The sequence below is a fragment of the Phalacrocorax aristotelis genome, chromosome 3 (genome assembly GCF_949628215.1).
Source record: "Phalacrocorax aristotelis chromosome 3, bGulAri2.1, whole genome shotgun sequence".
Classification (NCBI taxonomy): Eukaryota; Metazoa; Chordata; class Aves; order Suliformes; family Phalacrocoracidae; genus Phalacrocorax; species Phalacrocorax aristotelis.
The window spans coordinates 26334747-26361952 of record NC_134278.1 but is presented as its reverse complement, the minus strand read 5'-3'; the positions used below and the strand labels follow the sequence as shown (position 1 = coordinate 26361952).

At 44.0% G+C, this 27206-nt stretch overlaps 1 protein-coding gene and 1 long non-coding RNA gene across 3 annotated transcripts in view; one reads left to right on the top strand and one right to left on the bottom strand.

Moving 5' to 3' along the window:
- LOC142055729 (uncharacterized) overlaps positions 1-22261 on the top strand; it is a 28198-nt gene extending 5937 nt beyond the window's left edge. The window contains exons 2-3 of the long non-coding RNA XR_012660013.1: positions 19479-19584; positions 21972-22261. This is a non-coding gene — a long non-coding RNA (uncharacterized LOC142055729). The remainder of the gene's footprint in view (positions 1-19478; positions 19585-21971) is intronic.
- A 980-nt stretch (positions 22262-23241) lies between these two features.
- Positions 23242-27206, bottom strand: part of AGPAT5 (1-acylglycerol-3-phosphate O-acyltransferase 5) — a 60248-nt gene continuing 56283 nt past the window's right edge. For both annotated transcript variants that reach the window (XM_075086948.1, XM_075086949.1), the window contains exon 8: positions 23242-25732. In XM_075086948.1, coding sequence (XP_074943049.1) covers positions 25507-25732 — 226 coding nt within the window. In that variant the 3' untranslated portion in view covers positions 23242-25506. The remainder of the gene's footprint in view (positions 25733-27206) is intronic.

Genomic DNA, 27206 nt, shown 5'->3' with positions numbered 1-27206 from the left:
TTGTGCGAGCACAGCCATTTGGAGTTGGATTATTAGTCCTCAAGTTCTGCAGCAGTTAATAAGAGAATGTAGAAACAATTTCAATTTCCATGATGCTAGAAGAGAAAAAAGCTTTGAAGGTACAGGGAACTTATGAACTCAACTCCTGGCAGTTTTAGTGGAAGTTGCATGTTTTTGAATATCTCCATAATAAATAATTACCATATGGGTGATTTCCCATCTCCTTAAAGATTTGCATCATAACCTGCTTGGTTCTCCGTGCAGTGCCGAGCCATTCCTATTACATAAAATTTTCTTAACATAAACAAGGACCAATCAGTGTAAATCCAGATATTTTTCTCACCAAAACATGTTCATATAAAATAAATATTAATTTTGTCAGTGGCCCTTGGTAGAATGTCAGGCCTCTGATAGGTTGATGAAAACATTCTGGTTTTCTTTTATTCTTTAACAAGAACTTTATGTTTGGCTCTTTTTATCAGACCATAGCATAACATGAACAAAGGGGCTTATTTTGTATCTCTGAATGACCATCAGGTTCTGATTGGAATACATTGCAAACAATGCCATAAACTCTTAGGAATGGGTGAACAACAGTTTTCATGGGGAGATTTGCTGCCTCTGGCAAATAATAAACTGTTCCCCTCATAACAGATAATCATATTGCTGGTTATCTCTACTCTCTTCCTGCCAGCCAGTGCCCTAGCAGAGGTGGTGGCTACTGAGCCCGTATCAGTACTAGAACTGCCCCACTTTGTGCTCTGAACAATTATTTCAGGCTCTAGTGAATGTGTGTTTCCACAAACATCTGGCCTGTGAAGTGTGCCTGCTGACACGCTTTTATTACCCTGCTCAGGTTATCATCCTGCCTTGCTGCCTGTTTGCCAGCCCTGGCTCTGTCAGCTTCTCAGGCTTCTTCAGCCAGCGCTACAAAACTCAAAGCTTACTAATAATTGTTTGGTGTTTTAGAGTTAGTTTTAAATGTAGGAAAATAGATTTTGTTGCTGTGACCTGGCCAGGAATCCTGGTTGCAACTTGTGCTTCCAAGTGTGCTTCACTGTTTTGGATATTTTCTAGTAAGAAATTATTTGACCTTTGTCCTATGTGTCAGTGATGAATCTCTGTCCTAATCTAAGATTCTGGTGCCCTGTTCATCCACCCTGTTTTTCTGCTAGCAAAAAAAGCACTTTTTCCCCTACCTGTCCACAAAGAAGAAAAAAAGGTGAGGATCTCATTAGAAAAGTTCGAACTGAGAGGAGGGATAATATGAGCACCCTTTCAGTGTAGTAAACTTCAAATGAAAAAAGAAAAATTGAGGAACCTCTAAAAGAATGTTTTCTAATGATGTGTTTTTCAATTGGAGTTTGGATTAAAAGAATGGGAGAAGGAACCTCCTTTTGTTGAGCTAATTGATGTCGTGGAATAGCACAGAAATGTTTTGGAAATACTAACCAGCCATTTTCCTTCACAGCCAAAGAAGGGAACCCAAGGGAACTGTTGCCTTCCTAATTGTGGAAAAGTGCAGGAGTGCAACACAATCATGCTTTTCCCATCTTCGTTTTAATTATGCATTATGGTTTAAATGTATTTCCATAGTGTGCAAAACAGTAGAGAAATTTGAACTCTAGGTCATGAAAGAAATACACATGGATATTTGCAGAAAGTGTCTTCACTGGGTACTGCTTCAGAGTATCATTCAGATTTTTAAATTTCCCATCCTGAGGGCAATTACTCAATTACTTTGTAGAAAGTCTGTTGCATCAAATATACTTAAAGTTTATAAAATGTTCATTAAATATGTTTAAAAATGTAGTGTGAGAAAACCTGTTTCTATTGGCACTGCCATATTATTCATCTGTCTTTTCAGACATGTTTTTGTTGGCATTTTCATCTATGCTTGGCCTCATTTTTAATGAACTTTTAACTGCTAAATAGTGGTTATCTGGGACACGAGAATCAAAAGTAGTTAAAGTTCCTCAGAGCTAAGAAGAATAGACAGAAGTACTGCTCAGCATTTTACACAGTAAGCTGTGGAACAATGAGCTATAATTATCTCCTGTTAAAATCAGCAAAATAAGAAATATGCCAGTTTAGATTTGAAGTTGGCAGCAGTTCAAAAGGTTGAGAGAAACTGTGGAAATTCACTGCCTTATTTTTTCCTTCATGCCTCTTCTATGTGAGTTTTTTAGGCTGTGTGCAGATGCTCAAGATTTATTTGCTCTAGAAGCTCCATCTTCCATCCCCTCATCATTAACAGGGTTAACATGAAGCCGATAAGAAAGGCTCAGAAAAATGTCAGTTGTCATTATTGCAGACACCAGGCAAAACACCTTTCAGCCTGATTTAGTAGTTACATACTGTTCAAATAGATGTGAGGAATGAGGAAGCATTAGCATCCTCATTTTACAGGTGGAATTAAAATACAAAGATGGCAAATGTATGGCTCATCTCGCTGACATGAGCTGCACGCAAGTCAGGTGTTTAATACTGAACTAGTTGCTTAAGTTCCTTCCTTAGTGGAGGCATATAGCCCCTCAGTGACTTATCCCATCTGTCTTAAAAATCTGTATTAGAGTTAATGGAATGGGCTATCCTTTGCATAAGGCTCTTGCTCTATCTTTCCACTGACTATAAGGGGAGTCAAAGGTGAAAACTCCTCCAACCAATTCCTCTGCTGGTGGTAAGGATCAAAACTAGCATAACTGAAACCCCAGATCTTCATGAACCAGTCTTGATCAGTCTCAGATTGGCCAATTTCTGCTTATAAGGTTTTCTAAACCTTCACATGCAAATTTTAAAGCATTCTTTAGTCCAGAAAGAAGCTGGTTGGATGGTTGGGCTCAACAAGTAGTGGCTGATAGTTTATACTCTACCTGGAGGTCAATAACAAATGAGGTCCACAGGGGTCTGTCCTGGCACCTGTCCTGTTTAACGTCTTTGTCAGTGAAGAGGTGAGGGAAAGCATTCTCATCAGGTTTGCAGACAACACCAAAGTGGGGTAGGGGGGACACCAGCTGGTACACTTGAGGGCAGGACTACTGTTCAGAAAGACCTAGACAGACTTGAGAAATGGGGCAACAGGGACAATATGAGGTTCAACAAGAACAGATGCAAAATTTTACACGTGGGATGGCAAACATGAGCCAGCAATGTGCCCTCAAAGCAAAGAATGCTAATGTTATCCTGGGCTCTGTTTGGAAGAGTGTTGCCAGCAGGTCAAGGGAGGGGATCCTTCCTCTCTACCCTGTACTGGTAAGGCCACACTGGAGTGCTGTGTTCAGTTCTGGGATCCCCTGTACGAGAGAGACATGGACATACTGGAGCAAATCTAATGAAGGACCACAAAGATGATTAAGGGACCAGAGCATCTCTCCTTTGAGGAAAAGCTGAGAGAGCTAGGACTGTTAAGTCTGGAGAAGGCTCAGGGGGATCTCATCAATGTGTGTAAACGCTTGAAGAGACAGTGCAAAGAAGATGGGGCCAGGCTCTTTTCAGTGGTGCCCGTTGACAGGACAAGAGGCAATGGACACAAACTGAAACACAGGAAGGTGACTGGTCACTGGCACAGGCTTCCCAGAGAGGTGTGGAGTCTCCATCTTTGGAAATACTCAAAAGCATTCTGGTCATGGTCATGGGCAACCTGCTTTAGGTGACCCTGCCTGAGCAGAAGGATTGGACTAGATGACCTCCAGAGGTCCCTTTGAACCTCAACCATTTTGTGATTCAGTGAAAAAACCCTGTCAGTGATTCAGGCCAGGGCCTGACTGCCTGGGGGACAGCTCTGCTGAAGAGGCCCTGGGGTCCTGGTGAGCAGTGAGCTGAGCCTGAGCTAGCAATGAGCCCTAGAAGCAGGGATGGCCAACAGCATCTGGGCTTGTAATAATAGGAGTATGGTCAGTTGATCTGGGGTGATGCTTATTCCCCTTTACTTTGCACTCATTACACCTCAACTAGATTAGGATGTCCAGTTTTGCTCCCAGTCCCCACCTTGTGACACAGATAAACCAGAGCAACCTCAGTGGGAGCTGCCAAGATGATCAGGGCTGGAGCACGTGCCCTGTGAGGGGAGGCTGAGGGAGCTGGGCTTGCTCTGTCTGCAGAAGAGGTGGCTTCAGAGGGACCTAACCACAGCCTCCAGTGCCTACAGGGAGGGTGTTAAGGAGATGGAGCTAGGTTCTTCACAGTGGTGCATGGTGGGAGGATGAAGGACAATGTCGCAAGGTGAAACAGGGGAGGTTCACACTGAGTATGAGGAGAAACCTTTTCCCCACAAGGACAACCCAACAGTGGAACAGATTGGTCAGAGAGGTTTTGCAGTCTCCATCCTTGGACATTTTTAAGAACTGCCTGACCAGCCTGGTCTGACCCCGTAGCTGACCCTGCTTTGAGGACAAGGTTGGGTTAGAGGCCTCCTGGGGTCCCTTCTAACCTGAACAAGTCTGGCACTCTCAGCTGACCATGCACTCTGACTTCTTCATGCACCTTCTTCTTGTCAAGGCCAACAATGTCAGATGTTATAAGCAGAGGAGCTGAGAACAAAACTGAACACAGCATTACATCACTCTCCTGATCTGCATTGTCCCTGGGTTACTGAATGCTCTGCTTAGTTCCACTCACCACATTACAGAATAGATGTAGGAGGACCAGGAAAGATACAGAAGACAGCACTGTGAAGAAAGACTGAATCAGCTAGGTTCTGCAACTTGAAGAGAGGTGCTGGGTCTGGATGCAGGCCTAGGTAGTGCTGAATACTGAGGCGATGCTAAAAAGGGAATGATTAGTCACTGTTTCTTGGACTAGAAGAAGTAGAGAGCACTCAACAAAATGATCAGGCAGCAAGTTTAAAAACAAACAAGGCTTGTTCATGAGTATATAACAACATTATGAAAGATTTTGTGGAGACCAAAAGTACAAGTAGGTTCAAGAAGTGATTAGATGAGTTAATGGAAAACATATGCATTAGTACACAGAGATTTGGATGAAACTGTCACCTCAGGAAGTTCCTAAATGGCTGTTTGCTGAAGGTCAAGAGGACATGTCAGAAGAAAGTTCAGCCTATGCATGGCCTTGGTTATGCTCGTGTGCATCTGCTGTGTCCACCACAGAGAGTCACGTGCAGGATGGACATTGGCCATTCTGACACTTGTCATTACTGTCTCACCAGTAGCAGCCATAGCCTGCTCCTGCTCCCTGGTGAGGGTGGATGAAACAGGCAGGCAAAGGAAGAGGCACCACAAGTTCTGAAGGAAAAGGAAGCCATGTGAGAGAAAGGCTCAGAAATTAGGAGGCCACACTTGTTATTGGCCTGGGGCTGCTGGATAGCTCCAGACTAGCAGGTTTTTTTTCTTTTTTTGCCACATTATCCCCATCTATAAAATTTGTCTTTTTGAATCTTCTGTGGGGGATATCAGCATTAAAATATTAGTAAATATGAAACACAGGAGGTGTCATCTGAACGTAAGACTGGGGTGTCTTCATCCTTGAACATATTCAAAAGCCAGCTGGACATGCTCCTGGGCAACTGGCTCTAGGTCACCCTGCTTGAGCATGTAGGTTGGACCAGATGACCTCCAGAGGTCCCTTCGAACTTCAAACACTCTGTGATTCTGTGAAATAGCAATATTAGAAAATATTGAATATAATTAAAATGTTAGGACTATTCATGTTAAACTATTGAACCTTCCTGGACGTTCAACAATATGCCTGAGAAAGATGAGGGGCTGCTCTCTGTTTAAAGGGAGTTTTTAGCCATGGTTTTTGACATGACCAATGTTGCAGTGCTCTATGTAAGCTATGCTTTTATAAGGATTATCTTGCACTGTATTTGGATACTTCTTGAGGTCCACGTGGGAAAAATCATAATTGCCATCCATCAATGACTTCTTTAAAATGTCTCAGCAGGGTGGAATACTCCTAAGCAAGTGTAATAGATAACTGGATGGCCACCTCACGTTCAAAGTCAAGTGCCATGTTATTACAACCATATCTTTCTCTCCAGCAAGCTGGGCACACAGCTACTTTCACTATCTATGTATTGCTACCAACTTCCGTATTTGGAGCTTTGTCTCTGTTCAGCTTTGATGCATTTATCAGGGCAGATGCCCTTGGCTGAGCTCACAAACATAGTAATCAAACAACATATGAATTTTTATCCCAGGGAAAAAACAGAAGTATTTGGCGTGTAGGTGACAGGTCTCCAGCCATGGACATCTTGGTTTACATCTGTCCCTGACTGCTGGTTTGTGCTTGTGCAGATCAGGTCTGTGCTGCAAACACCTTGACTAGCAATTGCAATGACACCCATGCCATGAGCACGGTGTTGCTAATTGACCTTTCTTATTACATGAGTTTTGCAACCTCAGTACACAGTTATTGCACCTCGTTGCTTCTAAAACCCAGGTTTATGTGGATACCGCTGTATTACACTGCAATCCATACAGCAGATATCCCCAGGCGTATGTACTGCATGCCCTTACTGCTGGCCGGGGTGGGCTTTACATGACAGTAGTGACGCTGCTTTGCAGTTGGAAGAGTATATGGTAATGTTGGCTTATCCAAAATAACTAGATAGGAAGACAAAAGATACTGTTTATCGCTACTCATTAACAGTATGAGTCCCTGAAATGTTGCAATTTTCCATTGTCTGTTGTGTAAGATTTTCCATTGCCAGTTAACCTTTTAATTTTATTCTTCCCTAAACAGAAAGAGTCAGGAGGATGAGAAAAATCCACTTTTATCTCAGGCTTTGCCCCAAAGCAGTGTTTCCATATAAAATAAATACCTTGGATACTAAGGCACAGAGATTCAAGTCCAGACAAAACAAGGATATAGACAAGATTTAGATGTGTCTATGTGAAGCTACATTTCTGAAAATTACTCTTTCTCTGCCCCTAAATTTGGAAGATTCAACAGGATGGTAGCTTTATTCATTTCAGAGCATTACCTATATACAGGCAGATTTACAGGTATGTGCCTGCAAACACACACACACACACATATATATATAGAGAAAGAGATATGTGTGCAAAGACATGACGAACTTGAGCAGCTTTGCATTTGGCTCATGAGGAGTGGGAGTGGAAGGCAAGGGTCCCTTTCACATCAGCTCCGTCCTTGAGTAACTCCTCCTGTGTTTTACACCAATACATCAAGGTTAGTTGGAATTCATGCATTCTACGTGAAATATATCTGCCTTATTTCAAAGCGAAGTTTCATCCTTCCGCCATTTTACATTTTTAAGATATAAAATATATCAGGCCTGTAAGAGATGGCAAGGTGATGACAGTCTAACAAAACAATGTATAGACAAAGAGGGAAGAGGAGAGTTAAAATGCTGGATTTCTGTGTGTGTGACCCCATGCTGAGCTGTAACATTTTGTTTCTTGCTTTAATCTTTGCTTGGTATCTCACTTGTTATTGTAACTTTGCCTAATTCCTCTCTCTCTTTTCTTTCTTTATGCTATTTCTTCATATAAATACAAAAAGCACAGCAGTAAGCATTAAAAACAGTGAGATCAGAATGACTTCAGTTGGCTTACAGCAGGGATGAATTTTCTCCCCTGCCATAGGCTGAGCAAAGGAGAGACAAGATGAGAGGAATGGATTTCTTTAAAGTAATCAAATGCAGACATCTCACATTTATGCAGCTTTTAAATCAAGTCCGTGGTGTTTATCTGCCCATTCTTTCTCTTTGTCTTGTTTTCTTGAGAGATACTTTGTGTCACGTTGGAATGATTGAGAGATGGTTTTCTTGGTGCAATTTATTGATTAGGAAATTAACACTAGAGGCACCGCTCTCTGTGGATGTACACATTGCTTTGGAAAGCAGAAATGAAACTTTACAAAAATGGCATGGTAGCAACAAAAAGCTACCTGGCAGCAGTAGTCTCCCAACTTGAAATGGACAACATCAGTGCATTAGGCTCTGAAGTTTAATGACCTGAGCAGGAGACTGAGAGCGAGCACCCTTTGTATGCAAGCCAGGAACCAGTTGCCTTGACAGTCAGTGAAAGGCAGATCAAAAGGCCGTTTGAAAACCCTGGCTTTTAGAAGCAAAGATAGGAAACAACATCTTTCTTTTCTAGCTCTGGAGCTGGGAGATAGAGGAAACAATAGGTATTGTATAGACAGAGAGTTATGTGAGTTCTCCCTGCTACCTCTGTGCACCTGATCAAACAGGCGGTGGTTGAAAGGCTGATGTACCGTCAGGCTTCCTGTCTGATACGAGCGTGATAAAAATTGTTGCAGCTGAAACATCTAAGAGCACAAAGCTTAGAAAAAAACAAATCCCAGGAAGGAAAAGCAAGGCAACACAGAAAGAGACCTAAGTTGGGACCCTGTCATTCTGGCCTGTGCAGGCTTCAGAGGAAGACCAAGGGGAGGAGAGAAAATGCCTTTTCTCCAAATATACTTTGGGTGGGCTGTACACAAGCACTGAAGAAGTTACACTTCCAATCCCACCTGTTCTTTAGTGTTATCTTATCCCACTACACTAGTACATCAACCCCATGTATCCCTCTCCTATTAACAAACCCCTCTCAGTCCAGGATCCTACTCTGGGATCCCTAACATACCACAACCTCCTTCCCTTGCTTCAGCAGCTGGGATCCCTCATCTCACTTCTCTCCACCCTTATTTTTCCCACATCAGTCCACGTTCCCTACTGTTTCTCCTCGTACCTTCTCCTGCAGCGAGACCCAGGGCGCAGCCACAACATCGGTCGCCTCCTGTCGCAGGAGCAGGGAGGAGAATGGGGGGGGTGTGGGGTGTCTGTCAACTCTTGGCCTGTATGCGGGGCTCACCAAGCAACCCAGCAACTCAACACAGGAGTTGTCACCAAAGTGGTATGCTGAACCCTAGCACCCTATGAACCAGCCTTGGAGGTGTTAAAAACCTGACTGGGCAGGGTCCTGGGAAACCTGCTGTAGGTGACCCTGGGCTTGGGCTAGGTGATCTCCTGAGGCCCCTTCCCAGCTCAGCCTTTTCATGAGTATGTAGGCACTGAGCTCTGTGATGAGAGAGGCAAGAGGAGTGAAATGAAACTAATTTCTCTGTTCAGAGTCATGGAGGTGGAGTTTGAACTACATCACCAAGTGCCAGGCCTGTTTTTTAACCACTTGAGCACATGTGCTGCCTAAATGAAGTCTCTGTGCAAACCTTGTTATAATTTTCCTCTAAGAAAAGGCTGACAGGAGAAAATATTACCTTCCCTGAGACACTTGGCCAAGGACAGCCCCCAGTGACCTAGGCTGCTGGGCAGCAGGAGCAAGATGCAGGGGGACTACCAGCTGGGGCATGAGAAGTCACATGAACTGATGGAGGGGTGGGAAATGATGAGGACATGCATGGGGACAGGTGAAAAGCTGGAAGCAAAATTCCCATTCAGCCAGCATGTACAACCCTGACAGCTCTGGACAACAAAATATAAGTCAATGCTGTGTCTCCAGGGCAGCGTGGGAAAGCCATGCTACTGTCTGCGTTTGTTAGGAAAATTAAGTCTCAGACATTCCTGCTATGAAAAATACATCCATTGCAAAGTGCAAAGGAGCAATTTATTTCAGTAAAAGAGCTGGCAATTCTATTTAAGGGACGGTATATTCATATCCCCATTATAAACTGCTCTAGGTAAAATAGATAAAATTACTGCATTTTCACTGGGAATGTTGTCAAGACAACTTTTAGTGCAGTTGTTCTGAGAAATTTGTAATACCATGCAATTTAAAAACACATTATTTAATACACTTTTGCATTGTATCCACTTCCCCAAGTCTCTTAGCTGGTCACAGAGCCATTTCAGCTTTACAGCAATTTCAATGTTGACAGCAATTCTGATTGTGCGTTAGTAGCAACGCAAAGCGACGTGTACGATCCCCACTAGCTCCAGTCACCGCTGGGGAGGGCTGTGCTCTGCATTTGCAGTGTTCAGAGGATGCTGGAGATCCACAGCATGGCCAGCGTCCATTGGGCTGAGCTGGGGCACCGAAGGCCATTCAGCAGGTTGACTTTGCAAAATCAGCCTTACAGGGCCCGCCTACCAGGTTATGTTGTTCTTTTGCTTTTGGTTTTCTTTTGATTTTTAAATCGCTACATTGGAGAGAGCATTTGAACACTTCAAAACTGTTCTTCAGCTGGAGCCAAAAAAGAACAGCCGTACACTGCAGAAACAGTGAGGGAATATATTTATCCTGGTGGCCTGGGGATTTTGAAAGGGCTTTGAATGACGTAAGGAGTTTTGAACATATCTAATGGGAATTATATAGGATGAGCATGTTTCAGATATTAAATCATTGCGACTAAATAAGGATGGATTAGGCGCAACTTTTTATGAATGCATACTACTAACTGCTGTTTGGAAGCGCTACCCTGTTTGCAGTCACGCTGCTGGCAGCATTACCAGCCCTTCAAGCTCAGTCATCTGGAAGGTGACGGAAATAACTGACAGCCTGGCTCAGATGCTCATTGTTATTAGGTCTGGTCCTTTAATTTTGCTCTCACATTTTCTTTCGCACCGTCTGGCAATTAAGCTGCTGTCCTGCTGACCCAAGTACAAGCCACGGAATAAACTAAGGCAATGTAAGGTGCTGCTGTGCTGTGTAACTGCCTCACGCTAGGGACTGGGCTGATAGTGCTGTTTTCATAAATAGAAATCATCTCCCTAATCCCAATACTTCTCTGTCTTTAACAAATTGCATCAGCAGATTCTTTGAACAAAGGGACAGATGTTCGTTGTGTTTCATAGCCCAGAGACAGATAACGTGGGAAAAAGAAGAGCTCTTTGTCATTTGCCACATGGGAAAAAGGCAATACGAATGCAGGTTGTATAACACAAGTTTCCCCAGACATTTGTAGCCCCAAGTTCATGTCTAGCACCTGATGTGGGACTGTGGCTAGTGGAGGAATACGTTGCTCTTCCGTAAGGATGCTGGGAAGTCGTGCAGGTGACATACACCCTTTATTTGCTTGGGTCTGGAAAGCTCAAGTGAGTTTATGGCATGCCCAGCCTGCGCATCACAGTCATGCCAGCAGGTCTCCTGCTGCTCCTGGGTCTAGAAAATCCATACACCTGGCAGAGTTTTCCCTTTGCAACACAGGAGCATCTTGCTTAAGGATTATCATAACCTTTCTCTTGCTCATTTTGCTGCTTTGTACTATCTGGGTCCTGATCTCTCCCAAATTGGATTATCCTCTTATTCTTTCCAGTGCCTCTGAAATAAATGAAGTCAATGTAGTGTAAGTGATGGTGAGACTGTACTAGAGAAGATTAAAGAAATGCAGTGGGTTTTGCATGCAAAAATAAAGAACCAGTCCAAGTAACATTATGTAAGCCAGGATACAAAAAGCACAAGGCAAAAAGAGGTGGGGAGAAGAGTATCCCAAAGTGAAGAGAGGTAAAAGACAGGGGCCAGATAAAGTAACAAAAGTAGCAAGGACATAAGAAAACAACACACAAAGAAATACATAGTGTGTCTGGCTAAGAGAGCAGTGATCTAGAAACCACAAGGAAGGGAACAAAAAGAGGGAGGACACCATGAAGTGAGTAGGATAGAAACCTTTAGGACAACTGAGCAACAGAGAAACAAAGTTGAAAGCTGAGAGTGTGGGAGGCTTTTCCATATTGAAAAAAAAAAAAAGTACAGAAAGATGTAATGAAATCATGTGCTGAATTCATCCTGTTAAGGCTCATTTTCTCAGCAGCAGTGATTACCGCAGCAACCAGCAATGGAGGAGCTCTCAAGGTCGTATCATCTGACTGCCTGCAGAGCAGAGAGCGTCTCAGAGCCAATAGTGTCTTTTATTTACTTCCCCTGGCTTTTAATAATGACTAAATATAAACCAAGCTGTTGGCAATATAAGTTATGTTCTCTGTGAGCAGTAAAAGCACGTTAGATCCTGAAGATAAGGGGTACAGTGCGGAGGTGAGGGAGGCTGTAGTTTGCAGTAAGTGTATTAGCAAGGACAGAAGTTACGATTGCCTGTTCCTAGAGCAGCAATTCTGGTTTGTCTGTCTTTCCACAGTTCTCTTGAGAAGACAGGCCCCAAGGTGCTCTGCAAATAAACCCGTCTGCGTCGTAGCACCCAGACCTCTAATGTGAGACTAGACAAATTCCTCCATTTTCTACTCTTTGGTTTTCTTTGACTGTGGGCTGCACAGATAGAAATATGCACAGCTGTGTGTGGTATGTTGTTGAATACACAACAGGATGCCTCGGACATTCTGGCTCCGCTGCAGGTATTTCATTATATCAGTTTAAGAAACACTATTATAATGTAATGTAATACAGCCCCTCTCTCATCATGCATCACTCTGCATGGCAAGTTAAACAACAGGAATGCTTTGGAGATCATTAACACCACAGAGCAAGTGTTCTTGCCTGAGAGGAGAAATAAAACTTATAACAGTCCACTGACTCAAAGGTTTAATGCAATTTTGTTCAAAACTAGGTAGGAGCAATTTACTTCGAACACAACGGGTATGATGTGCCACAGCTGAACACTGCAGAGTCCGCGGCCCCAGCCATCTTGCTGTGCTGAGCTTTCAGCTTGGGTAATGGTGGTAAGCTTTGGGGGCTTTTCTTGGTCATCTGCTAAGAGCACTGCTGACTGCCCTGAAATGCTTTTTGGAAGTTTCCAAAGTAAGGTAGAAATAGATCTAACCACGGTTTAGATTTTCCCTTCTAAAAGTAGGTACATAATTACACTTTCTGGGCTTCCTGTTTGCTTGGGCAATAGAATTTTCTGGATCAGAGCGTGGCATTTAGTCATGTACTTCACTAGATGCACTACATCAAACATTGCCTAACAAGACTGATGTTTTGTATGGGAACATTGCTAAATATAACTCAGCTTCTGTCGTTCTCCAGAGTATGACACGAGTAACTCCATATCAGCTGGATATCAAGAAAACAGAGGCAGAGAAAGCAGACCCTGCCCAGGGCAGATCTCTCCCCAGGCCCATCCCCAAAAGGGAGAAGGGTGGGATACCCTGCGTGAGGATGTCAAGACACAGAAGCCAAACCACGCACACATTGCAGGTGCTTGGGTGCAGTGCTTCGGCAGCTCAGCAATCTGATTTAACAGCCCCCAGGAGGGTGGCATCCCCCCGTCAGCCTCTGCACCCCAGGCCAGGAGCTGAGGATGGCAGGAGGTGACCCACCCCTCTGCTCGGAGGTGGCTGCACTGCCTGCAGCCCTTTCCCCTCGGCTGCAGGTGCTGAGACATCTCCTGTGCCCCGGTTGAAGCAGAGGGACAGGGGCCAGAGCCCCCTGGGTCAGCGTAGGCATGGACATCTGCGCCTGGGCGGCTCAGGCTCTGCAGTCCTTACAGCCAGCAGACATATAGTCAATATAACGAATCAGGCTACGCTTTGCTTCAGCTTGTCCTGGAATCAGTGTCTAAAATTGTTCAGATGAAGGAAACACTGGGCATGCATTTATATCTGAGGGACAGTATAGAGAAGTAAAATGGTCTGGGCATCTGTGTCTCCTGTAAGGGAGTCCGGATCAGCTGTAGCTGTGTATATTGTGGATGTCTCAAGTTATCTGAGACGAGTGTGATGCCAAATGCTTTTTCTGCTCAACTATAGTTCACAGGCCTGCTGATCACCACCCACAAATTTAAATCAGACGCCCTCTTTCTAGCTGGGACGGCCAAGAAGTGAGCAAAGGAATGCAGGGAGCTTGGCACAGGATCCACAGGCAAAACAGTCCACGCGAAGGATCCTTCAAAAATGGGAGGAGAAAGTCTTTGGTTTTTTCCTGGAGGAGATGAAAGTCACAGCACAGGGACCTCTTCCTCTCCCTGGTTTTGCTGCAAGGTAGGAGATAAGGGGAGAAAAAAAAAGTAGTTTATTCCTGTAGGCCACAGGTTAGTCGATACATGGAACCTGAAGGCCAGCTGACTAGGCTCTGTAGGGGTAAACCAGACATAAAACAACCAGCTCATGAAATGAGCATTTGTTTGGATACTTTGTTTTCCGAGGGCATCAGTAAGCATCGCTGGGTTTGCGTTGCCTTAATCCACAGCTCCCATCCATCTGGTTCAGAGTGCAGCTTGCTAACCCCCACACCACACACCCCTGAGGCCCCTTCTGATTTATTAGCAGGCTAGGGAGAATCTCAAATGTAGAAATTAGTCCACTGTGCATTAAGTGAGTTTCCTCCATAAAGCATGGTGCATTAAAGCTTGTTAGTATGTCACTGTTTCTGAAAGCAGCTAAAATGAAGCTCAAAACTGCTTCACATATTTTTAGAAGGAAATCATAAATCTTCCCTGTCGTTGTGGCAGCCCCCTTCCTTCTCTGCCCTCCCATGAAATTCTGTTTTCTAAACTGATTTCCATAATTTCTTTCGCTGTCAATCTGACTTGCTACTGTTGCTGGTTTCATGCATTTTACCCCAGAAAAAAACAGCAGAGAGGGTGTTTTTTTCCTCCTGCCAAATATAGAGCATTTATGTTGGAGGAGAAGCATTGTGTCCTCTTGCACCACCCCTCAGGACTGAGGGCTCCTTGGAAGGCAGGTCTCTTACTAAAGTTTTTTAAGCCTCGTGAGTATAGATGAGTGCAAGTCTGTCAGATAGACTTTCTCAGGCCTGTCCTGGGCTGGGCATGTTCTCTAGGGAACGAACCCAGTGATGCTTCCCTCACCCTTGGTCAATCCTGTTCAATGAGTTCCTGGCATCTCCTCTGTGCCGGGGGTGACCAGGGACAGCCCTGACTGCAAAACATGAGGATCAACTCACTGCTTTAATGAATACGTGGAAACAGCACAGAGCTGGTATCTTCTGGTTCACCACGAGATGGTGGTAAATGCTAGCACTGGACCAGTGCCGGAGCATCGCCTGGTGAGCACCAGCTTCCCTTCCCCTCCCTTAGCAAAACCATAGCAGAGTGACAGATTTATGCTGGGCATCTGCAAATGCTGGCAACACACTGTATTTTAATGATAGCCTAATTTTCTCTCCTTCTGACTCCTTTACTTTTTTGTGTTACAGTCCCTACCCTGGATGTTCAGACATATCCTTCCTATTTACTCCGTGTTACCAGTACTGCCGTTCTCCCTGCTGCTAGGTTTAGGGAAGTCCCTTCCAGTCTTGTTTTGCACACACGCTGTCTCACACCACGCAGGGACGAAAAGATGGCAGCTTTCACTAGTGGCCACGCCGGGGGTTTGTTGGGGGCAAAGCAGGATTAGCTGCAAAGGGCAGGCAAAGAGAGTCCATCTTGCAGCCTGGGCTCCCCAGCGCTCTGGCAATGACTCTGTAGGGAATATCTGTCTTACAGCAAGTGCCTTCTTAATATGCGTTGACTACCTTAGAGTAGCCACTGCGTTACAAAAGCTGTGCAGGCAAGGCAACTCGAGTTTGCAGCTTCATTATAAACCGCACAGGAAGATCCAGGGTTGACTTCTGAAACCCAGTATGGCCCTTCTGCATTTGCAGTTTAATGTAGAAAAACGTGAAAAAAGGGTAAGAAAACCCACCAGTCCTTCCACCCAAACACACGTGCAGTCTCCCGTACGTCGGTGTGCCCTGCTGCGGGCATGTGAGGTGCATGCTGGCCAGAGTCCCACGGGCAGACGTCATGAGGTGCGCTGCCACAGTGCTGGAACGTGCTCAGCATTGGGACGTGCTTGCTGCCAAATAATAAATACCCCCTTACAACTCTAACCCCTTGGCTTATGAACTGTAATATCTTTTCCAGTCCTTCTGCATAGCTTGATGTAGGAACTTCACCCACGTAAGAATTTGGTGTGAAATGTTTCAAAAACCCCAGGTAGCCCAGATCACTGCAGGGGCCCAGTGGATGGAGAGTAGGATCAGATGGGGTGTCCATCTCCAGCTCCTACCTCTAGAGGAGGCTGAGCTTGTGGGGATGGGGCGTCACCCACTGGTGACTTGGTGGCTTGCTGAGAGGACAGGCGAGTTTGAGTTCATTTGCAGAGGGAAAAAGTAACTGGTACCCCAGCACTCATCGCTGCAGCCTGGTCAGTGATGACTTCAGAGGTGACACAGAGGCAAGTTTCCCACGGCAGAGGAAAGGAGGGAGGGAGCCCCACAGGACTGCGCTAGCCGAGCGCCTCGGGAGTGGATATGAGCAAGGGGAGGCTCGTGTCAGGCAACCTGTGAGACAGCATCCACACTGCATGTGTCAGCTGGGCCTAAATTCTGGGGTTTAGTCCAAGATGCTGGCTGAGCCGCTGCTGTTGTGAACAAATTAGGTCCTAACAAACACCGGACAATCCTCTCAGCAGCCTTGCTGCCTCCTGACCGAGACCGCTGTTGTTTGCATGAAGCTGCTCCTTGGCTCTGCTCCTGTGCAAACTCGACAGAGTCATGCAGGAGGTGTAAGAGAACCTCTTTGATCCAGCAAAGAGAAGGACATGAGACCTGGCAGAATGCTGGGGTCGTACAGCCCAGCATCTCACCACCAACTCGCACAGCATACAGATGCAAACTCCAGTTGCCCTGGCAGGTCAGCCACTTGTCTTAGGAGGGTGCTGAAACCCCAAAAAGGAGCCCATGAGCCTGAACATATGAGCTGCGTGGCTGTTGCTGAACAGGTAGTACTGGCATACTGTATCATTGAGAAACTGTGTGCTGCAGGGTCCGCTTAATGACAGAAATCTTTTTTCTTTTTAATCAAGGGCTCCGTTCTTCCCCCAGCCTTAAATCTCATGTTTATAATGCATTTTATAATCAAACTTTCAAACTTCTTCCAGGCAGAAGTTAGTAACTATCAGCCAGCCAGTTTGGTTATAGCAACACTGACCTTACCTGGGTGGCAGGACCGATTCTGAGCACTTCAGAGACAAGTTGGTGCTGGATGATGAAGGTATACTCAGGAACAGCTGTTAGAAATTAATACTTAGTGAGCAAAGCACAGTATTTACTTACACAAAGAAGCAAAACACTTAGATATTCTGTAGATGACTTAGCTACTCTCTGCTTCAGCCTGTTGGTTTAGTTAAACCTTTATAACCTCATTTGTATAGCCAAGCTGTCTTGGCACATTATTGGGTTTGGCTCAAGTAGCCAAACTTCATTACACATCAGAATCTGAGCTATGTGGAGCCATAAAATCGATTCACTGAAGACACCCAGTTAAAAACAAAGACTGAGCCACATCTGGTCCAAACCGCAACCGTTCCCACATCGATCCCTGAGGCCAAGTTTTCTCGGAGTTCAGTGTTGAAGGAGGGAAAGAAGCAAGTTACATACATGGCTGGTAGCACAACCCATGGTTAGGACTGCTCAGTGCATCTTGCTGCCTCGATCCTGGGTTTATTTGCGTACACCTTTGCCCATTCAGCAAATATTTACGCCAAAGCTTTCCTTGCCAGGTGTCTGTTGAAGACTGGGTTTTCTTCAAAGTATTCAGCCAAAACAATTCCATGTTTCTGAGAGCATCCTTTTCCTTAACCTAAGCATGGCCAGGCTTAAGACAAACAAAAGCCCACATCTCCCTCCCAATACTCTGGCAATCTTCTTTGAAAAGATGCGACGCTCTTTTTATTGGAAGAGGGACTTGGAACTGGACAGAAAAGCAACTTTATTGCTGAGATGGACTTTTTCTAATCTCAGTGAAAAGTTTGTCTTGATTTGGCCAATTCATAAGGCTTTGGAAAAAACCCAAGCCAGCTGTAGTTCACACATGGTCGCCAGAGGCCAGCTAGAGCTTGCAGGCTTCGTTCTCTGGTGAGTTCATGAGCACGGGACATGCTCCAGGGCCCCAAGCAGGACTTCCCTAGCAAGTGCAGTTCCTAACTGCTTCAGGCCAGAGCAACTCTAAATCCAGATACTCGGAGTGGGAACCTGGGGTTTCATATTTTTTTTCCACCTGTTGCCAGGCCACGTGAAGGACGTCAGCTGAACTGAATTCCGAGGAGGTGAGATGTGCTTGAGAAGGAGATAATTTGGAAAAGCAGATCTGGAGCAGAGAAAATGAACCCTGGCAGAGATCTGGGGGGACCTGAAGTGTGCTGGAGGGATATCAGAGGACAGAGAGGAGACTGAGGCACAGCAAAACTGGAGTCTGGCAAGGCAACTGGGAGATGGTGTGCGGGAAAGGATGAAGGGATCTCATTTCAGCCTCTCTTTGCACATTATTCTGAGCTCACTTAAGAACACTGAGCTCACTCAGAAAGCCTTCCCATACCTTACTGGCTGTATGTTAAATAAATCTGGTTATGAAGACAGAATTACACTTTTTCTCCTGATACCATCATGGTGAATGTTATTAAAAAAAAGGTACAAAACTTCACAAAACAAAACAAAATGTTTGTTGAACACCCCCAAAATGCAAGGAAGGACATTGCCATCATATTACAAACAGAAAACTAGAGCCTAGAAGTATTTCCTGATTATTCAGTCCAAGATGTACATATGCTCTACCAAGAGACTGCTGTACAGTGCTGTGTGTGGGGAGGCACTTTGTATGTTCCTGTTGCCTTCAACAGCAGCTGCAAGTCCTAAATTCTGCAAACTAGGCTTAAGTCAGGCATCTAAGGAATAAGGGACACAAAGGACATCACTGTGTGTGCAAGAGCTTGGCCTGAGCTGATAAAGGAAGGGAGAGGTGAGAACCTGCAGCCTGGCAGACCCTTACCCAATTATTCTATGGTATCTTTTGATATCAAAGTTACTGCAAACTTTGAGGGTTCGGGAGCATTTATTTCTTTCCAGGATGTCATAAAATTTGGAGAAGGTTTTTCTTCTAAAGCTTAAATTTTGTCCTAATAATAATAATAAAAAGGAATGCAAAGTTCCTATTTACTTCAACTGAGCCTGGTCTGGCCCCTGAAGATGCTGCCTCTGCTGTGCATGCTGCCTAATCCCCGCGGTGCTGCCAGTGCCCACCACGTGCTCAGAGGTTTCCTGGTCAGATGGGCACTTTGTCATCTCACTGTGACTGCAGCTCCACCACTTGGCTTGAGTTCCCATTCCCGCCTTCTGCAGGGCTTGTTGATGGGTCGCTTAGTTTTTATCAGTGTGACCAGCGTTCTTGGTAACGGGACGTGTCCCTGCTCACACCTTTGCTTTTATACATGTTGCCTTGCCAAGAATAATTGTTGGTTTTAAACCAGCTCCGCAAGCGTCAGCCAGCTTTCCAAAGGGACGCGGAGGACAAGCTTGCGACAGCAGCCACTTGGCATTTCCAACCCTGCAGTGCAAAAGGGGATGTGTTTTAAGTGTTGCAACGTCTTGAATTTCTCATTATCTTGTCACAGAACAGGAATACAATTGACAGTATCAGGATACGTATACACCATCTCTTATTACTGTTTAAACATAGAAAACAATACCATATCCTGTACTGGCAGGAGTACTAGTAGCAATGCAAAAGTGTTTGTCAGCTCTTTGGGATACCTTTCCTTTTCTGAACAATAAAAACACCGTTTCTTCAGCACCTTCTACTTTTCTGTCTTTTTAAGGAGCAGTGTGGATTATGTTATTCACCTATATTTTTTTCTCTCTTGTTAGAAAAGCAGATGGGCCTTTGACTGCAATCGATTCCTATCCGCAAGTGCGTGGTTCCAGAAAGAATTCATTCTGCATTTTAATTTACCCTCCCTGGCTATAAAAAACAGTGTGTGATTTTAAAGATATTTTCAATATTCATCAGTACCTGACCATACTAATGCAACCGTTTGTGGTCAACAGGAATTTATTAAAGCACCTTGATGTCAAAATGACTTTTTTTATACCTCATGCGACAAAAGTGTAGACTTCTTAGCTTATAAAAGCCAAAAAACGCTCATGGATTATATAGATTAGAGGCAAATTTTTATAGTCTCTTTATCACACAAGATTTAAAAAAACTTGGGTGCAAGCTAACGTGAAGGCAATACCATTTTCTGGACCTATAATGTTTCTGCTGAAAGTGCAACATCAGACTATAGGAGATGTAAATGCCTGCTAAACCATTAAGGGAAAACCTTAACCAGGGACTGTTATGCATACAGCATGAAAAGTAATTTAATTTAATACCTCCAGTTCAGGTTTCAGCCTTGAGAACTCTGCATATTGTTGTATTTGTGCCTAATGATGTTGTACAGCATTCGGTACTTTTTGGGATCATTACAGCGTTAACTGTCCCGTCTTGGCCAACTGCAAATTAAATTCTCTCTAGCTCAGTTTCCCCTGTGGTCCCAACTGGATGAAATAGTTGCACAGCTGAGTAAGGCCAGGGGCTGGCTCCATCCAGAAATTCAAAATTGCTTTGGCAGTTTCAGCCTTTGAGGGCGTCTCTGAAGAAGATGGGGAAGGAGGGCCTTGTTGCAGAGAGTGTGGGATCAAAACAGGCATAGCGGCGACAAGGTCTGCTAGCACCGGGCCTTTGCTTCCTAACAAAGACAGACACTTCAGAAGCACGGCACTTCCAGAGCAGAACCCTTCCCGCTCCCCCATATTGTAACCACAGCCTGGAGGCTACAACTGTGGGTATGCTGGTGTGAGCATGCAGGGCAACCTCTGCTTCCACCTTGTCGCTAGGGTGGTTCAGTTTTGGGAGCAGAAATGCCCCAGGGCTGAAATGGAGAAGTCCATGTGCCCAGCCAATGCCTTCATCACTGGTTACAGTCATGCTGGCCCTCTAAACCTTAAAATCTTTTCTGACCCTTGCCAGTGCACCCAAAAGAGGTGAAAAGTGGCACTGGCATGCCCCCTGAAGAGATGGGGTGTTGGGGGAAGTACCGTAGCTCTGGTCTTCCTCAGGCCGGGAGACGTTGAGACTGTATTTCCTACTTCACGTTCCAGTGCCTGGGCTTTGATGCCCTGAAGTAGGCATCACCCTCCAACTCCTCACCCGGCTATGCTTCAGAGCACAAATGAACTCCAGCCCACCTTTCGGAGGGACCCTCTGGAGAGAACACCAGGTCCTGGATACTTTGCAAACAAGCCAAGTGGGTTTTAGGACCTACCTCTCTCCAAAGCCCTTTGTATGGTGGTGGGACCGGGATTTCAGGGGCCCGTTTACTGCAGAGGCTCCGTGGGGAGCCTGGTGGCTCAGACCAGCAGCTCCGGCTGCCACTGCACCACCAGACGACCAACAGCAACTGCTGCCCTTAAACATCTGCGTCCTCTAACATCTCTGGGCCAGTTGGGCAAACAGGTTGAAGTGGCTCTGGTTTGAATTAGTTACACAGGGAACAGAGGCATCAAAATGTCCTTTGAAAACTGAGTTCCCACACAAGTTCCCACCCCCTTTCGGGAGACGGAATGGCTGTGAAATAGTTTGCACAAGCATAACTAAGGAAGTTTTTGCATTACAAATACGACCCAGGAATAAGTCATTATTTTTCTGGGTAGCATCTAGTCTTCACATTTACTTACAGCTGTGCAGCCTGTCCGTCAGTGGAAGGGCATGCTCCCGCAGAGGCAGGAGGGAGATCCATGTCAGATGTCCAGGACAGACTTACCAATAGCCCCTCTCCAAACCACATTGTCTCCGTCCAGCCCACCAGCAACAGAGCCCAGCCTCTCCGCTGGCCTTTGCCCACCAAACACCAGTCCTCAAAAGGAGAACGCGGCTGGAAGGAGGTGGGCGTCAGTGGCCTGTCTGTCAGCGGTTTATCTGGCCAAATACAGAGAGGGAAATAATTTGGGCCTGGAGGAGAATGGAGGACACCCAAGATTGGCATCAGTGTCTGAAAAGTGATGAGGGACTCCTTGTTGGGAAAGTAACAGACCAGTTAGTCCAGGGAAGGGATGCAAATCCAGGACTGAAAGAGAACAGGTAGGAGAAATAGTTACAACACTGACAGGGAAATTGGTCCCCACGTGGAAAACATATCTCCCCTAGAATCAGTCAGACCTGGTCACGCCTGACTAGAGCTGACGTTTCTAATCTTTTTTTTTGTATTAGATTATCGCTGCTTTTCCTTCTCTGGACTTGCTCTGTGTTTTGTTTTAGTTGCACGACTTTTGCCATTATGCAGATGTAAAATAACGTTTTCTTTTTCCTCGTATGCTTAGCAAATTGTGCAACATGCTTCACTGGGACCAGAGAGCTCCAGACTGATGAGACAGGCAAGAACATGAAAATGAGGACACGAGAAACTCCTTTGTGTTCACTTCAAGCCCTGTCATCAGAGTCGCTCTGCTAAAAAGCGACCTAGAACTGCAGGTTAGGACCAAACTGTGGTTTCCATATTTATAAGGGAAAAGCCTTTATGAAGCAGGTACCAAGATCTTGAACCTATTAACTGGTTTTCCATTGCCTTTCTGGGCTGGGTTGAAATTTCTGCCATTAAAAGTGTTTTTTATTTTGAGGTGATGGGGGGAAAAGTCTCTTTCTTCATTTTTAATACTAAGCCAAACTGTCCCAAACTGTTCCTAGTCCCCTCTCCTTCTCCCCCAAAGTGAGTATATATATTCTGTGCATGCTAAGATGCCCAAATAATCAGGGGCCAATTTTGACGTACTAAAATACAGTTTTACAGGCATGCTACATTCTGCTGAAGGGAGAAAACCCCAAGTATTACACTAAGAAAACGCTTCAGAGGAGTTAGAAAAAGACTGCAGCAGGCTGGAGCCCTCACATGTCCTCCTCAGTCACTTCCTTATGGCAGCATCACTCAGTGCTTTAGTCTTCCGTCTCACTTCACTTTTTGTGTTCTCCATTATTTAAGTTAATGCTTCCTTACTAGCCCAATTCCTTCCACACAAGTAAAGACAACAATGACACTGTGGAACTAGCACATAGCAGCGGCGTTGCTGACTACAAAAGGTTTACGTATAGTTTATGCATACGAACAGAGCGGTACTTGTGTGGAGGGACACTGCTTTTATCAGATGCACTGATACAGCTGGAAAAATAGGAGGCAAGTACTTCATGTGTTTGTTTGCAATACCTCTTCCCACCCCCTGGGTCTGTCCAGCCCGTCTGCCCGTGCAAGACCTGTCGCGCAGCGGAGCCCGATTCCTGGCCAGAGCTGTGGTACTACTGCACATTAACGAACATTATTAACAAGCAACAAGTCATGCAGGTGTTCACAGGCGAAAAGCTACTGCAACCCAACCGACCTGGCCGTGTGCTGAGTTGGAACAAGCGCAAATCAATTCTAACACATTTTAGCTGCACAGAAAAAAAATAGCCAAGTTGTTTTCTTTTCATTGACTGTTTCCCACAGAAATCCTTCTGTCAAGGACTTAAAACCACACTCGGGGCCTTTTTGTAAGCAGTCTCTCTTAACCAAGTTACAAACAAAGTAGGGCAGAAAAAACTGAACAAGTAGACAGGACAGAAAAGTTGAATGAGCATTGGCTCTTCTTATTTTAATGAAGAAATATTTCAAGTTAATATCAGTGCATATTTAGAAATAGCATGAGATACTCCCAACGCCAAATACATCAGCAAATTACAGTTTCAAAACTTTATAAATTAATGGCAAGAAAAAAAAAAATAAGATTAACATAGAGAATAAGGTTCAAAATAAACATCCCATTTGTTGTTGCACTGCATCAATTATATTTCTGGTACTTAAACAGCAAGAGAGATCCAATATTTCGTGGCCGTTAGACTCTCCAAAATAGCAGTTCTTTTTCTACAAATGGATTAAGCAGTTTGCGTTGATTTTTGATGTATAATTAAATGTTATTCTTAGCTGTTACAAAGAAATTTAGTCATGTCAGAGTAAAATTTCATTCCATGATTGAAGATCACACTAACGTAGGAACACTGCTTTCCGGTTATACCCGCTGGAAATGTCAGCTGAGAATAGGAAGAACTATATGTGAGCACATTTGGCTGTTACATAAAATGGCTTTTTTTTTTTTTTTTCTGGTTTCACAGCCTCATAACAATACTGTTTTTCAACATTGTTCCCAGTCATTGTTTTTAAAATGGTTCATCAACATATCCTGAATCAATCACTGATATAAATAACTCCAGTGACAAAATCCATTATGGAAGGACACAGAACTGCAAACTGAAAGTTGTACTGAATGATTTTAAGGTGGAACTGTAATGAGTCTATAAAATTCTGTAAAAAAACCCACACACAGTATCTTTAATTAACTGGCAATGGTGGCATCTGAAAAAATGAGTTATAAATTTAAGAGACATTTAACTCATGATGGACTCTAATGCAAGACAAATCGCACTGAAGCTAAAGAGAGATGCACATTTAAAGCTTGCAAGTGTGATACAAAAATATTTTCTAATTCTTTCATCCTCTTTCCTACCCCATCGCTCTACATACAGACTATTCCCTTGACATCAGGAAATGGCGCTTCCCCAACAAAAATACCAGCCATGGGAATCGCACTTTCTGGTAGTGAGGGTTTGTCGATTTTGCTGTTTAAAGTATATTTTCAAGCAGGTGAAATACTGATAGGATATGCATTTCTTTCACTACTACTCTACTGTGCAAATCGTATACATCAACCCTGTAACTTCAATCAGCTGCAGTCTGCATCGCCTAGAATGACTTGAGAATCTAGTGTGATATTACAGCACGGAGGTGACCGCCAGATCAGCAAACATCAGGCTAAATCAGATCAGTGGGAAAAGGCACACGCTTCGGACTTAGGAACATCTGAAGGTTCCTCGTTACCATACCCTTACGCTCCTGAAGTTGCAGTAATTCTGCGCATTACCCAAATGTCAGAGTTTGCTTCCAGAAAGTTGTGAGGTAACAGGAAACTTCTGCTTATGGCACGTACACACGAAAGGTCTGTGAGCTCAGCTGAAACTCTCGAGGCGCTAGGGATAACGCAGACACAAGGTAGGCTACAGTCTGGTTAGGCCAGAAACAAAAACTTAACATTTCATTATACTGCATACATTCCTTTTGTGCACAAATACAGGGTGCGCAAAATAAGCTGTTTGCTCAGTTAAATTTAATGTTTTGCGTATTTAAAATAATCAGCTAATACTGCAGTATAATAAAAAAATCATGCACTAGATAAACAGAGCTTCTTCCCCATGAACAGCAGTTCTCAGGAACGTTTTATTCTACTTCAGGTAACGTCTCGTGATTTGCCAGCTTACATAATCCCTTTAAAAAAACACGGTATTTAGCTAAAACTGAAAAGCAAAATTAAAAAAGTTTTGATTTTAGTTGCGATACAGCTGGGATAGATGCAACTGAGCTGCTGCAATGCACCAAAGAGTAACGAAAAATCAACATGAATATCAGAAGAATAAATATATACCCTAAATTAATCTCTGTAAATACATTCACAGGTCCACTTAAGACACCCTTATGCATAACTCATACTTCATCAAATCTGCAGATAGAGATGGATGTTAGTTCATGGGGAAAGCAATTTATCATATGACTTGGTTTATCTGTCATTATTTCAGCAAAAATCAGTAGCAAATTTGAAAATCTACATTTATTTTCCCCAGACCAACCACACGGAGGCTTAAGTCGCGAATTCTATCATATCCAATGTTCGATCAATAAGGCTTTATTTACACTTTTTTACTATAAAGTCAGGAAAAAGTTTGGTGCAATGTGCAAGAAAGGACTGCACATTTCACTGATTGGAGACTAACATCTGCTTATGGTTTAATGCTAACCCACAGGCAGCCAATTAAAGTCCCATATATCCATGTTTTTACATAAAGTTTCCTTCCAGATTCTGTCAGAAGCATACTAGCAGTCAGGCCACCTAAAAACAGCAAAGATGGCAAAGTTTTCTTGAGGCTTAGTCTGGAATGAACACTTTTTCCAGGAAACTTATTTCTTCTTTTAGAATCCTTCGCATCATAAAACTCTATTAGTAACCTACAAGCAGACAAAAGGAGATGGTCAAAGTTATGCATCAGCAGGAAGAAGTTCTAAGCAACTTAATTTCATCCAATAACTGCTTCTGATCACGCATTATTTAGCAAACAGTTTAACAATACGTAGCAGCTCATCTGTAACAAGTTTAATAAATCAGAATGCCTTAAGAATATAACACGTTCAAAGTAACGCTGCATGTCAGAGTACTCTACCTGAGCCCTGGTGAGCAATAAAGCAGATCTTCCGGAGGGACCATTTTAACACTGAATATAAAAGTTGAAAACAATTCTTTTCATTCAGTGTTTAGCACATAAGCCCAGAGTACTGGGAGGTATTGTAGGACAAAATAGCACTCAGTTAACCACTGAACACTGAAGGCAGGGAGGAATTATCTTCATGAAATAAACTAATAACAAACATGTGAGAATAAAATGCTACACCATAGGTTTCGTAGTATTTTTTTTCCTCCTATTTTTGAAAACCAATAATAAATCGATTTGAAAATTCTTGGGGTTTAAGTGTCTCTAAATTCGCCTGACAGACTGCTTTGGTCCCAGGAAAGATGTTCCAGTCAACAGGAGTCTACAATGAGACATAGTTGATCAGGGTTCAGTTTTGCTGGTCTTTACCAGAAGACTACTTGTGGGCCACTGGACAGCCTTTTATTTTATCTCTCAATTACTTGTCCATAAAATTAAATTCCGACTTTCTTGCCTCTCAGAAGTGAAGAAAAGAAAAATTACTTAGTGATCCTAAACTTCTAAGATGCTTTAGTAATAGTGCCATGTTTACAGATAATCATGCTAACTTCTACATGGGTTCAAAGATCACCAGACAATCCGCTTTTTACTTCCATGAAGTATGAGACTGGCAGAACAATTTGAAAGCAGAGCATAGCTGAAGAACCAGGGAAATTTCTATCTCACTCAATGTATTCAAGGACTTAGGAAGGGAACAGATTCAGCTCCCTTAAGCTGGACTTCAGATGTAGCAAATTAAACCATCATCTCTCAAACAGTACTGAACTCCCACATTTAGGCACAAGGTTCCCGGGATCTGTTGCACATGCTCACTGGTGACCTTATCTGGAGATGCTGGAGGGAGCCAGGTCTTTAGGTCTGCTACAATTCAAAGATGGACAGATGAAACTTCTACTTCACCTCACTTCTCCAGTGAAGGTAGGGATCCCGGGGTTACTTGTGTTTTATTTCAGTCTCTGTCTGATGGAAGATGCATAAATGATTTTGGCAGAAGAGATTAGATCAAGACCTGCCCCTTTCTAACTCTAACCTAACACTGATTACGAGGCTAGAATCAAACTGCTTTTTGTGTGCTTGCCTACTGCAGGCATCTTACATTCCTGATTGTGCGTGACTTGGCTCCAGGAAGATAAATGGAGTATTCAGATGAACATGAGTCTTGCCTGCAACATGGATTCACAGCTCTTCAGTCTAAGTAAGGTCTAAAACCTGGG